Source organism: Glandiceps talaboti, chromosome 10 (assembly GCF_964340395.1).
Source record: "Glandiceps talaboti chromosome 10, keGlaTala1.1, whole genome shotgun sequence".
Classification (NCBI taxonomy): Eukaryota; Metazoa; Hemichordata; class Enteropneusta; family Spengelidae; genus Glandiceps; species Glandiceps talaboti.
The window spans coordinates 9,103,312-9,116,885 of record NC_135558.1 but is presented as its reverse complement, the minus strand read 5'-3'; the positions used below and the strand labels follow the sequence as shown (position 1 = coordinate 9,116,885).

Here is a 13,574-nt window from a genome sequence, read left to right as displayed (position 1 = left end):
ATCACAAATGTACATTGAAAAAAAAAACATTGTTAAGGTCAGAAATTACCAATACTAGCAGTGTGAAGATCCGTGATTTTCGCACAAATTTACCTAATTGGCATCTGGGTAGAGAAAGCCTTGACAGTACCTACTACGTGAGTACTAAAGCTTCCCTAGTACACAATACTGTGACGGAAACTGCATTGACTACATCTACATTCTGGGCATGTCTGTATCTTATAAATAGAGATGTCGACATTACGAAAAGCATACTTGAAGACGATAATAACAGTCTCATAACCTAGTACTAGGTTCCTACTCCAACTTACATTTACTGTGTATGTTTCCTTCATTGAGTGGTTTTTACAATGTAACGGTTATAAACTGACGTTGTGATGTCTTTATGATGGAACTACGTCTGGAAATTCTAATGAGAGATGGATCGTCTTTATCCCAACCACTTTCCTTATTCAGAGAAACCTTGTGTCTATTTTAATACATGCATCAGGCATGTCATCAACAATTTTCCCTTCATGTGTCAATTCTTACATGGGTATCGATTTCCCTTTCAGTTAGCAGTCAAATCAATCATTGTACTTTTTCTGACTTTTGGAAAAACATGTGAATCACACAAACAACTGAGTAACTGAGGTATACTTATGATGCTAATTTTGCATACAAAAAGTATGAAAAAAAAACCTGTTATCACAAGAGGATGATGCCAGCTACGTGATATTGTGACAAGATACAATAAAGTAGGGTAAAACACTGTGTGATAGAAATCTTCTGAAGGCAGTCAGAATATGTTGGAAAATGGAGCAGCTGGAGGTGCCAGTTCTGTCATCCATTTGGGCTTTACATCCACTGACAACAACACAATAAATAGTAAAACAAATGTTCAAATTTTCAAAAAAATTAGAAGGTATTTGGTTTTTACCTGCAAACAGGCCTGAGTGTATGATGAACATGCTGATGATGTATGTGTACAATACTGATTGGCATTTCCTGTACAAGTCTACTGGATATTTTTTTTTTTTTTTTTTTTTATAAACTCAATTTGATCGATTGTCAAAAATGACTAAAAATGATTCAATACTTTCAGTGTCACATACCTTATGGTATGAGAATATGAGGGTAACTGAATTATTTTCTGTTTTGTCATTCACGGGGTTAAAAACAGATGTATGAATGAGAGTGATATTTCTGTCAGATGAGTAATTTTTATATTTGTAATGTATGACAGTATGTAATATTAAACTTTAAATAATAAATCTTATGAAAGACTAAACTGAAATTTGAGTCGATACCTTGCATCGATACTATCAAATGATTCTTACTCTATTGTTTTCTTTTTTTAGAAATTACGATATTGAATAAATAGTTATTCTGAATTTTGCAATTTAAAAAAAAATATTTTCTTACAATTACATTCCAAATAAATATCCAAACATATTCAAGATATGAACCACAGAATTGTTAATTTAAAAAATAAATCAAATATTTATAATTTTTGAGTTTGTTTTTTAAAAATGAAAGCAAGTATATTTTCTGTTTTTGGCTTGTATTTTTTTTTAAATTTTCAAAGTGATGAATTTACATAAACAAGTATATCTTCTCCTTTTTTGTGTTGTCATAAATTTAAAACAGAAATATTTACTAATAATTGTGATTAAAAAGCCAGAATTTTAACTACTTTTCATGCAACCTTGACATAGTGATTCACTCTAGGTTGGTTAATAACAACTGGTAATATAATGCGATGATAATGTTTGCTTTTACTCACACCAGTGAACTGGAATGACTTTTATCTCGGATAGAAATAATTGGCATGTGACTGCATCATTCTTTTAACCCCTTCAATACTGAAAACATTCCCGTCAAAATTGTTTGGACAAAATTCTTGTTTTATGTAACTTTTTGGCATATATCAACTTCATTTTAGACTGGAATTAAAGAAATGTTAGTTCCTAACAAAGTAATATTATTGTAATTATGAAAATATTCATATAAATTGGGTCCCCATATTATTTAAAACTCGTCTCTAGTCATGAAAGGGTTAAGACCTTCAATTCATGGTTACATATATCACAGGAAGTGAAATAAAACACGCTATATCTGAACATTAGGTTTTATGAAAATAAGAAAATATTTTTCGGAAATACTAGTCAGTACATTTTATGACATATGAACAATTTTGGTCAAATACTAAACATGTTTCATCATTTTTAAACACAAAATGTTGACAAACTTTTAATTTTGAAATAATATTTAGTGGTAATGGATACTTCTTTTTTTTATTCATTGCAGCCATTTTTGATCAGGGGCTCACTGAGAATGTTAGTGAAAGATAGAAACTCAAAATTTTACTTCATTTGATATGATAAAATAGTAAACACAATTGTGACATACTAAACATAATTTATCACTGTAAAATACAAAAACAATTTATGATGAAACTTCTAGAAAAATTTATACTATTTATACTATAGTAAAAGATTTTTAATTCCCCTTATTTTCCTTCCAAACCTACTCTGTACATTTAGAAAACTCAAAATTTCATCACCTTTTTACACCTGCCATTCTTTGAAAAAACACAGATCTTGGGAAAAAACTACAAAAATTTGAAAGTAGAACAGAAGAAATTGGAAAAAGTAATGATCTTTTGTTTTCCAGTTTTTAAAAAAAAAAATTCAATTTTTTTGCAACCTAGTGTATGAATCATTCATTGACAGCTATTTAGTTAGCACAACTTTTGCGTACATCTTACTCATAAATTAGTACCTGACATCTTTGTTAACAGTTAAAATATAGCTTTTGATAAATAAATCTGACATGACATGTCTATTCTAAGAGTCTAAACCCCTGAGAAGGTTACTGCTGTATTACATCTTAAGGATAAAAATCTGCACTGCCTTCAGAATCAGAGTTTATTCCACAGGGTAATAACACGACCCTATAAAGACGCTTAAAATAGGTGTATTGAATGCATATATCTTGAGGCAAGGAAGTGAACACAGTGATTTCCATAGACTTGTACTTTAACACATCATTGTTCATCCATCAAAGAGTTGTGAATCATGTAGACTTGATTTCAGGTGTTGTGTTACACTACATGTAGTCCTGAATAGTGAGAGAATATTGACTAGAAATCTGCTGAGGGGGTTTAGCAATCTGATCACACAACAGTCCTGGATACAACCAGTGACAGGCAAGCATTTACAATTGTGAAAGAATTAACTAGAAATCTGCTGAGGGGGCTTTAATAGAAATCTGACCACAACAGTCCTGGATACAACCAGTGACAGGCAAGCATTTACATTACAATAGTGAGAGAATTGACTAGAAATCTGCTGAGGGGATTTGAAATCTGATCATGACAGTCCTGGATAAAACCAGTGATTGGCAAGCATTTACAATCGTGAGAAAATTGACTAGAAATCTGCTGAGGGGCATAAAATCTGATCACGACTGGATACAACCAGTGACAGGTAAGCATTTACAATCATGAGAGAATAACTAGAAATCTGCTGAGGGGGCATAAAATCCTGATTACACAAAATAAACCTTGCAATTTCCCACCACAAGAACTTTCACATTCTTCTTCTATGGTACTTTTTGGCATTTTTCAACCCAATTTATTTATCAAAAATCTTCCAAATGTATATTTGTCTAAAACACTATATTTCAAATGAGTTACATGTACATTATCAGAACTCTCAGTACCTGGAATAGAATAATACTGCTTAGGCACATCATAAAAACAACGAACATTTGATTTCTTGGTCGACACCATAACTTCCACTCCACGTGCTTCACACGCATTACTACATGTATGGGCACGACCGCAGGTGAGAAAAAGTCGACCTTCTTGTTCTATTTTGACCCTTTAGCATGAGATAAAATGTTATTACAGGTACGGAGAATGCGCTGCTTTTTGAATTAGAAATGTTTTTCTTGTCTTCTTACATGTAATTTTATTCCCATCATTGCAGTCAAGTCACATTTCCTACCTGGCAATGTTGTTAATCATTATTAATGACCACATACATGGCTTGTGATTAGCAATATCACTTTGAACAGGGTCACACCAACAACTACAAATGTACATGTACTGACAGAGAGACATGAACATTTGCCAATTATACATCAAAATAATCCGTGTTGAAAATACTGATTTTCATAATGAATTGATTTTTTAAATACCTGATCGTGTTCACACTTTTCCTCAGACATATGATATAATAAATACTAGTACAAATGTACAAATGTACATATACAATGTATGTCTGCAAGGAATTTTTTTACAAGATCCTGTAGCTGATTCAGAAATTATGTCTTTTTTTCTTATATACTAGTATTTCTCTCATCTTACTTTCAATTCATACAGAAGAATGTAAGATTGCGTTGTGATCAACCCTTCCCCTATCAACAGCCCCAAAAGTCAACAATTGGTCTGCTCTGCTTATTCATACTGTTTACACACAGATTGACTGACTGATAAAAATATTTGGAAAACCACAAACTAAAACAGATATATACAATACGACAGCTATCACATTCACATGGAAGACAAAACAGATACATCACTGAATACCTTTGCCGAGGATGACACAGAAAAGTTTTAACAACATATTTCCATTGTTGTCCTTTTACATAAAATATCACAAAAGTTATTAAAAGAATGATGAAATATAATACATAACATACAAAATATACTAAAAAAGACAAAATCTGACCGAACTACATATGGATGAAAATGAAATTAGAACAAAACCAGACTATCAGAAATAAACAAACTCACTTTCTTCTAATTCAGATAATTTATCATACATAAAAACTTGAACTCTTTTCTTAAAAAGTTGCGAAGAGATTGTATTATGAATAGACGACATATATACGAATATTCGAATATAGACATCAAGCCAGTATACACAGTTACTGTACCATCAATTGCTAGATAGATACATGTAGGAGTCCTAATCAAGTGACTTCCTGTCTGTAAGAATAACTACTTAATTATAATTTTATTTGTCAACACACCTGCTTTTTAATACATATTTCTCACCGAATCTAATTGACACTTTTATGACAGTAATTGTGATCATGGAGTAAAACGATTTTCCAGGAGTATCCGGGAATCAATCACATTTTTCTAGGAGTCTTTTGAAATGCCATGACATTCCAGGAATGAATGACCCCTGACCACAGCGAAGGGGCTACACCCAACCAACTCAATTGTCACATAAATATCAATGTATTTATTTAACCAATTCCAAACAAAATTCAAACCATGAAAGCTAATATCTGACATCCATGTAAACAATTCCAATAAGTAAAACTCTACCAATAACCAGAACACCCACACACTGCATATGTTGAAATAAAACATTTAGACGATGAAAAATTCACATTTTTTTCACTTTCAATGAAACTATACAATTGCAATATATAATAAACTTCATTTTCATTGAATTGAACTGAATAGTGTATTGAATAGTGCAATAAATTCTATAAGAATTCAATAATGCGAAATTGAAAATTTGCACAGGAGAACACGACCGCTACTTCTAAATAGACACAAATTAATCTTGTTTTTACAATTGATCGCTATTCCTACAATTATAGTTATACACGGATGGCAGAACTGAATGACTATTTTCTAGCCTCCGTGGTGCTTGAGAAATAATGAGCCAATCGAGTAGTCTCGGATAACATTTCAGCTCAGAGCTGTGAGCTTGAAATTCTAGACACACTTTGTAAGACATTAAAGTTCGTTGACATACACTGAAACAGATAGTCCTCTAAAAATAGGCTTCATTTTTTTCTTCATTTTTTAAACAAATATTCATAAAAAAAAATTCTGTACTAATATGTCAATATTGCTATGCTGAATGCAACGGAAATATCATTATTAATTAACAATATCTTCTTCATCACTCACTGTCTGCATGAACATTCACTTTCTGCATAGCGACGAACATTTCTTTCATTTTTTTTTACTTTTATATTAAAAATTCATGAAAACAATTTTCTAAACAGTTATACACTAGTATCACACTGGGTGTCACTATGTTACACGTAATGCTGAATTCTAGGGAAGTATCGATATCAGTGACAATATCCTGTTAATCACCTACAGTCAGTTCACTGTCTGCATAATAATATATAAAATTATCCTAAATGCTTTGACCTTTGACCCTTGATGACATCATCATCAACACTGCAACCATATCCCTGCATGTACGCAAATGAATGAAGTCTTTTATATTTCTTGATCCCATTATTTTCCTCAAATATTTTTTCTTTCACTCTTTTTTTGTTCATTTTTCCCCTGTGTTTCATCTCTAAAATGTTCATATACATTTTTTTTCTTATTAAAAGCTAATTTTAAAGTGTTTATTTTTTTGGAAAGATTTTAGTTGCAGTACCGTAAAATTTATATTGATGTCTGTAATATGAACTAGAATCTAACATTAGCCAGAAAGAATTACTAGTCAGGCAAGCTGACATCAGCACTAATGTATTTTCGCAGTGAAGCAAGACCCATGTTTTTCCATTGAAGCAGCAAAAAATAATTTGTATGTCAGCTGAGGTAGAACAGCTGTTTTAAAATACATACAAAGTCACTACATGTACTGGAATAATGTCCCTATTTATTGATCTTATTAACCCAATTCTTATGTTGCAGACAGTACATCTACTTAATCAACAGTTTTTGGGTGAGCTGTGGATCATACCATTTGAATATTCTTATAACTTGCTAGCATTCATATTTGATTTCACATATTAAAAAGTTGAAAAGAGATCGTATTAAGAATATATACAACATATATACAAAGATACGAATATAGGCATCAAGCCAGCATACATAGTTACAGTACCATCAATTGCTAGATAGATAGATAGAGTCCTAATCAAGTGCACATTGCACCAGTACAGTGACATATTTACATCCAACAGGTAAGATTTACAGGAGTATACACCAAATTGATTTATCAATTTTGGTCACACAACATGATTATTTATTGAGTAACTATTACCAAGCTATGAAGTATGATCATACTATTGAATATTCTTGTGTACAAAACTTAGTATTACGAATTTAACTATTCTCACCGATCATTCCAATTCGTGTCAGACATACCACTAAATTAATTTCCGTTGAGATTTATTGATATATAATACACATAAATTCAATTATAAACTCTAAATTTTGGCTTTATTATAGTGTCCATATGGACGAGGGGTGTGTATTTATTTTGGATTTTTAATTTTAATAAAACAATTTTATCATGGCAAACTTGTGTGTCAACCACGATAGCTATCATGGCGTCCTACTTGAAAAATCAATGTGAAACAACATAGCCCAAGTCTGTGTTTGCAACTCAATAAATTGAGACTAATAAATGTGACACACTTTTTTTTTTTTTTTTTTTTTTTTTTATAGCTTTTTACAATGTACTGAGTTACAAACACAGACTTTGTCTCTGTTGTTTTACATTGATTTTTCAAGTAAGGACGCCATGATAAAATTGTTTTATAAAATTAAAATCCAAAATAAATACACAATCCTCATCCATATGGACACTTAAAGACTGTTCAATCATATACTGTGGTTTGACTTTCATATGCACTATATCCTAGCTCACAGCTGTGTTTCATCACAGGTGGCTGTATTTAGGTGTACAGCACTGTCAAGCCAGTTAGCCTTTAGTCTTTGGGCAAACCTTATCCTACTGTAGACTTGAGAACAACTAACGCTACACTATTCCTGACATTTTGAATTTTTCAATTTTCGCTCCTGTTCTTGTAAATTCAAATAATGAAAATGTCAGTTGGAATAGTGGAACAGTTTAAGTAGTGATAGTTCTTGATGTCTACAGGTACATATGGGCTTGGAAAACCTTTTCCTATCAATTCAAAGTGATGTAATAGTTGAGCGTAACTTGTTGAAAACTGCTGATTAGATGTCTTGATTGTGTAACATAGGGAAGTAACTGACTGTGTCTCTGACACTACATGTAGCTGTCATGTTTGACAAGTTTGCAGTTCCTGTTGGAACCTTTGCAAACACTGTACCTAAAATCCTGGTGTAGCCAATTTTATAAAATTGGAATTATATCATATGACATGTAAATATATCAGATCAACACTTTCACATAAATATGATGTATAAATTTATGACCATATTATAAAAAGGTGATATATGCCACAGTTATCAAAATAAAAACTGCCGGTCTCAAAAATAAAGCATACACACACGCAAAATGTTTTCTTCAGAAAAATACCAAAACATGTCTGCCGCATACAAACATCTACCAGCAATAAACCAACACAGACTGACACTGTATGACTACAACAGTGCAGTGACTCAGACAACTACACCACAATGATCAACCACCTACAGCGTCCGGAAAAACCTTTATCCTCTTTGTCTATTTTAGTTGAGACGTAACCTGAATATTTGCCAACTTCCTACAAACAATGGACGTCACATAGGAAGTGCAAACAATTCATCGATCTGCATCACATGATAGGAAAATGACTTCCGAATAAAGAAAATTAACCTAAACTGACCTTTAATAAGCTCTAACAGGTCACCACAGCTCTGACTGATTCTGTTTTTGTATGTTAAACCGAGAGCCATCTTGTCAGAAAAGCTGTTGACATGCACACACTTATTCACCGACTAAAATCCTGGTATGGACGGTCTAAAAAGCTGACTTCCCTGTGTATAGCTTTTTGACAGAAACCCCCTTCTCCTTCCTACTTTGTCAATAAACAATTAGTCATGGCTATAGGGAGTAAGTCAGGTGACCCTGGAGGTATACTGGGTAATCCAGGTATGGGTTAACCTCCCCTTGACAACAATGACAGGATTGTTGACATCATACCATGGTTTCTATGTACCAAAAAGGGGACATATTGACAGGGAGGTCAACTCAGGTCACTCACATATTATGGTGCATAATTCACTACACCTGTGTGGTGTGTTCACTGTAGGTTGGGGAACCTGAAGACAGGGAGGGAGAAATGTGGTATAAAATATAATATAACTACATGTAGTGTAAACCTATTGTGCAATTTTACAGCAAGTTCTCAAAGACTAATTTTAACTAATTACCAGACTGGTACATCGTGTTCATTTACAAGACGGCATTTTTAGTCACATACTTAGTTTTGCATTTTTGTTTCCCAGCAAAATGTGCGGAAATAAGTCTTTAACGAAAATTTCCTGGTTTACAGTATTCAAGTTTCAATTTAATGAAAATTTCGACTCACAGTCACAGAGTTTGTAAATTTCTTGGAAGTGACAATGCTGATAAGATGTCGGCCAAAATTTGGGATCGATCCCCTAGAAATGTTTTGAGCCTCAGAGTTAAAATTTTCATTCGATACTATGGACCCAAAGTCCATTAACTGTCCTTCTTGTATTATAGTTTCCCATACATTGTCATTATACCATACATGTAATTTCATATGGGAACCTTGGTAAAGTGACTGATGGGAAGCCATGGTAGACTTCATCCATTTACCATCCTTGGCAAAACACTATTATATTTACCTCAGTCATACTAAAAGGTCAAAATAGAAGAAGAAGAATGTCAATTGCAAATTATTCTCATGTGTGCTTATAGCGTACAGTTGTATAGAGCAGAAGTCATACCAAGAAATCAAATTGATTGCTATTTTATGACATGCCAAGGAGGTAAAGTATTATTTCAGGTAAAGAGAATAATACATCAATTGTAAATAAAACTTCCCTATATTCTCAACAGAGATATATGATTTTAGAATTGTGATGAATTTGAACATAAAGGTTTATTTTTATGTTAATTTACATCAATTTCTCAAGATCTCACATGATCATGTTGCACACACTACATGTAACGTATACATGTAGTACAGTATAAAGGCCAGAGGAGGACGATTATTCACACAATTCCTTCTTTTCATACATTTTGTTCTCCTAAGACTTTTGACAGTTCAAGAATTAAATTGAAGTATTGAGAACATTCACTAGCAAAGATAATTACAGAATCATGGTAGATGCAAACTCTGAAATATATTGCATTTACAAGTACAACAAATTTCAAAAATCTGTGGATAAATTTCTTAAAATTAAAAGCTTTTACTAATCACACACTTCACAGAATGTCAAATTAATGTGATATTTATTTGTACATGATAAATTTATCTTAAAGAGCTATAAGTACACTGAGTATATCATGTTAAGAAAAGTGTAAGTGCGAACAATTTTACAATGTTTTCAATCACCAACTTTCTTCTCCCAATACATTCATCTATCCTGACATGTCTGAAAAAGTGACAAGTTGAGCTGAAAATGGTATCCACAATTGAGTTCTACTAGCATCCACAACTTACTGTCATTTGGCCTTAATTTGTTTTCATGTCAATTTCGCAAGTACGCTCCATTAAATTCAAGACATTCAGAAGAATTGGTGTCGTAGGTCAAAGTTCAGAGGTTAACCACTAGGCTTTCACAAGTAATCATAAACAGACATCAAAAGTATTATATTTCTATAATGGATGTTTATACAGTCGGTTCCCAACTCATTACCTACGGATGATTAAAACATAAATTATCACTCCTGCCTACTGTAATACCTGACTACTGTTTCGGCATTAATCATGATTAAATAACAATTGACACAATTTAAAGATAATTAGATGATAAGCTGAGAAGTATCTGATGGAAGTAATCAAAATGACTGGGGTTGCACATTTCGCTGACTTCTTCACAAGCCTTTAGTATTACATCATGAATGGTAACAGAAACTCAATAAACTGCTGAAAAGTGAAAGCGTTATATTCAGTTTTCAAATGAATTCTCTTGTTAAAAATATACACTGCAAATAAGAAAGCCGCTATTTGCTGTATGCAGCAATAAATTTCATGACCATACATGTATAGCCAATTTTTTAGGAAGTAAAGTATACGTACATGTAGCCACATAACATGAATTATCTCTGGACTAGGGAATACCATTAATTCCAAGATCTGCACTTTGACAAAGGCCAGTAGAACTTTTTGTAGACGTTTTTTTCTGGTAGGAAAAGTGACTTGGGTTCAATCATAGACCCTCCACGTGGAGGGTCTATGTGGAGGGTCTAAGGTCTCTACATGTATATCGAGGGGCTACTTAACAAAGTGCTGTTGAAGGTCAACCTTTCGTTCAGAATAGAACATTTTATCATGTGTCATAAGGATTCTTACCCTTCATGACACTATCTACAATTCACAGAGCTCACTTGACGATCATTCACGTTTCCAGATTCTCATCATTCAAAATGTTTGACAAAATCACGTTCATGCAATTATTGTGACACTGTTCTGTGTTTAGCAGTGATAAGTCATTCTGGAGAGAAAAGCTTTCATATTGTTTTTTCCCCCCAAGTTGTAAATTTTTGTGTACCACGGAATCACCCCCTGGTACTAGTAGCAAGAGGATTAAATTGACCACAATTCAACTTGTTTCCATGGTTTGAAATCCTTTGTGGAATGACTGTACAGAATAACACAGCTCACTTGAAAGTCATTCTCCACCACTTCATATAATGATACACCAACCCCCACTTTACAACGCTTTTGATAATCAAGGTCACGATAATCTGACCTACATTTGGTGCCAGACTTACATACATCTTGTAGTCTTCCACTGCAGAAAGTGCTGATAAAGTGACCAATGTGAAAACAGGCCTATAAAAAAATGGCACCTCGATGGTGGCCACTATGGAATTCTAGGTCAAACCGGACATTCCAAAAACTCTACACGCTCTTAGCCAACATGCCCTGCAGAAGGTACTAATTCAACTGAGGGGAATTTGAGAGGCTTGTGTTGGTATAAACTTATATGACCAAACATTAAGACATGAAACATGCAAGTGTCTACTTTGACTAAGAAGGGGGTGTGTACAAGGGCTATTACAGGAAAAATTTCAAAAGGAATTTGGATGGTTTCTACAAAATTAGACTACACTCGAATAGATGTTACTATACAAATGCAACTACTATTGCCACTATTGGATTTGAAATTTCAACTTTTGTACTTTGTATTTGTAAAAAAAAAATGTTTAAAAAGTGCAGCATTCAAAGTCCAAAAGTTAAGACATCAGAAATCATTGTTTTATTTTCAGCTTTGTTTTGTTTTCAGCTACATCGACCGTACTTTACTTCAAATTTTACATACACACATGAAGACTGACAAAAGAGGCTGATACAATCCCTGATAACTGTACCTGTTTTATCTCTGCTGACTCTACATACCTTTCTGTAGTTTGAGAGAAACACTGTACAACTGGTAATGGTATGAATATCAACAACTTTTGAAAAAGAATACAAAAATACAAAGACTTCTTACCCTCACCCTCCAAATATCAATGCTTGCGCTACCTATTTGTGAATGGTACATGACCAGAACTACAATACACATTTGTTTGTTTAGTCAATATTATTGAAATATGTTCTGGAGGCAGATATTCAACATAACTGAAAAATATTGTCATAAATTGCAGTATGAGATTGTATCATTCATATGTATCCACTTTAGTGCTTACAAACAAACAGGATTATTCTATTTGACAGTCTAGTATTTTCAAAAATACAGCAGTTGTTGACAAAATATATTACGTCATCATGTCTTACCTAAGGTCTTTGGGAACATCACATTATATCCATCACAAAAAAATAGTAATCACAGAATTGTACCAGTATGTGTTGTTTTTGCGGTTAAAATTCTCGTGTGGATCTGCAACAGAAAAAAAGAAAGACAAAATAAGACATTAATCGCAATATCAAACTGATGAACATAATCACAGACAAGGATTGTAATATGCTTCACACCGTTTTTCGGTCTGTGTTTGTGGATAAAATGTCCTTATGCATGGCTCTGTGACAGCAAAAACGATAAAACAGGACACTGAAATATTAAATGGTTAAAGCTAATCAGGGAAAAGGACTGAACTCTGGTATACATCGTTCAAATGTGACAGACTAATTTCCTGCTCTTGCGAGAATGTTGGTCAACGTTGCTGTCAAGATGTTCAACGACGTAGAATAACAGTCTTGATGTAAGCGGTGTAGATTTCAGTCTAATCACTTTCAATTAAGTCTGAAAAGAAAGAAAATATTACTCCTGTGTTTCAAACCAGGCATGTTCTGTGCTCTTCTTCAAATCATGACCGTAGAAACATGAAACCAAAAATGTGATCACATTCTGAACTGGTACGCGAACAGTCTGTGAACAAACAGACAACATACATCTTGGCTATTCTCACAAGCGTAAAATCACTGAGTTCCGTACAAGAAAAGATGATTTTGATTTCTGCGTACATTTTTAGTCGTGACACGAGGATAAATGTAGCATGATAACAAACCCTCCGGTTAACGACGTGACTTACATCAGTCTAACAACAACCTACTTGCAACCACCAGTCAAAGCAGTCATCAGGTTAAAAATGGTGAACACAAACAGACAACACATGATGCCTCGTTTCACCTTCACTAATACTTATCCCTAATTTCCGAATCGTAATTTTACTGAAAATAGAACTCTCATTATAATATGAACA

General features: G+C 33.2%; 1 protein-coding gene across 5 annotated transcripts in view; it reads right to left on the bottom strand.

Annotated features, from left to right (window-relative positions):
* LOC144440832 (ras-specific guanine nucleotide-releasing factor RalGPS1-like) overlaps nucleotides 1-13,574 on the bottom strand; it is a 55,158-nt gene that overhangs the window by 31,561 nt on the left and 10,023 nt on the right. For 2 of the 5 annotated variants that reach the window (XM_078130243.1, XM_078130249.1), the window contains exon 1: nucleotides 8,560-8,738. In XM_078130243.1, the coding sequence (XP_077986369.1) occupies nucleotides 8,560-8,629 (70 nt within the window). In that variant the 5' untranslated portion in view covers nucleotides 8,630-8,738. Of the gene's footprint in view, nucleotides 1-49; nucleotides 72-919; nucleotides 982-8,559; nucleotides 8,739-12,648; nucleotides 12,752-13,574 lie in introns of those variants that run through there. The other 3 variants (XM_078130246.1, XM_078130245.1, XM_078130247.1) reach the window with 3 other exon arrangements.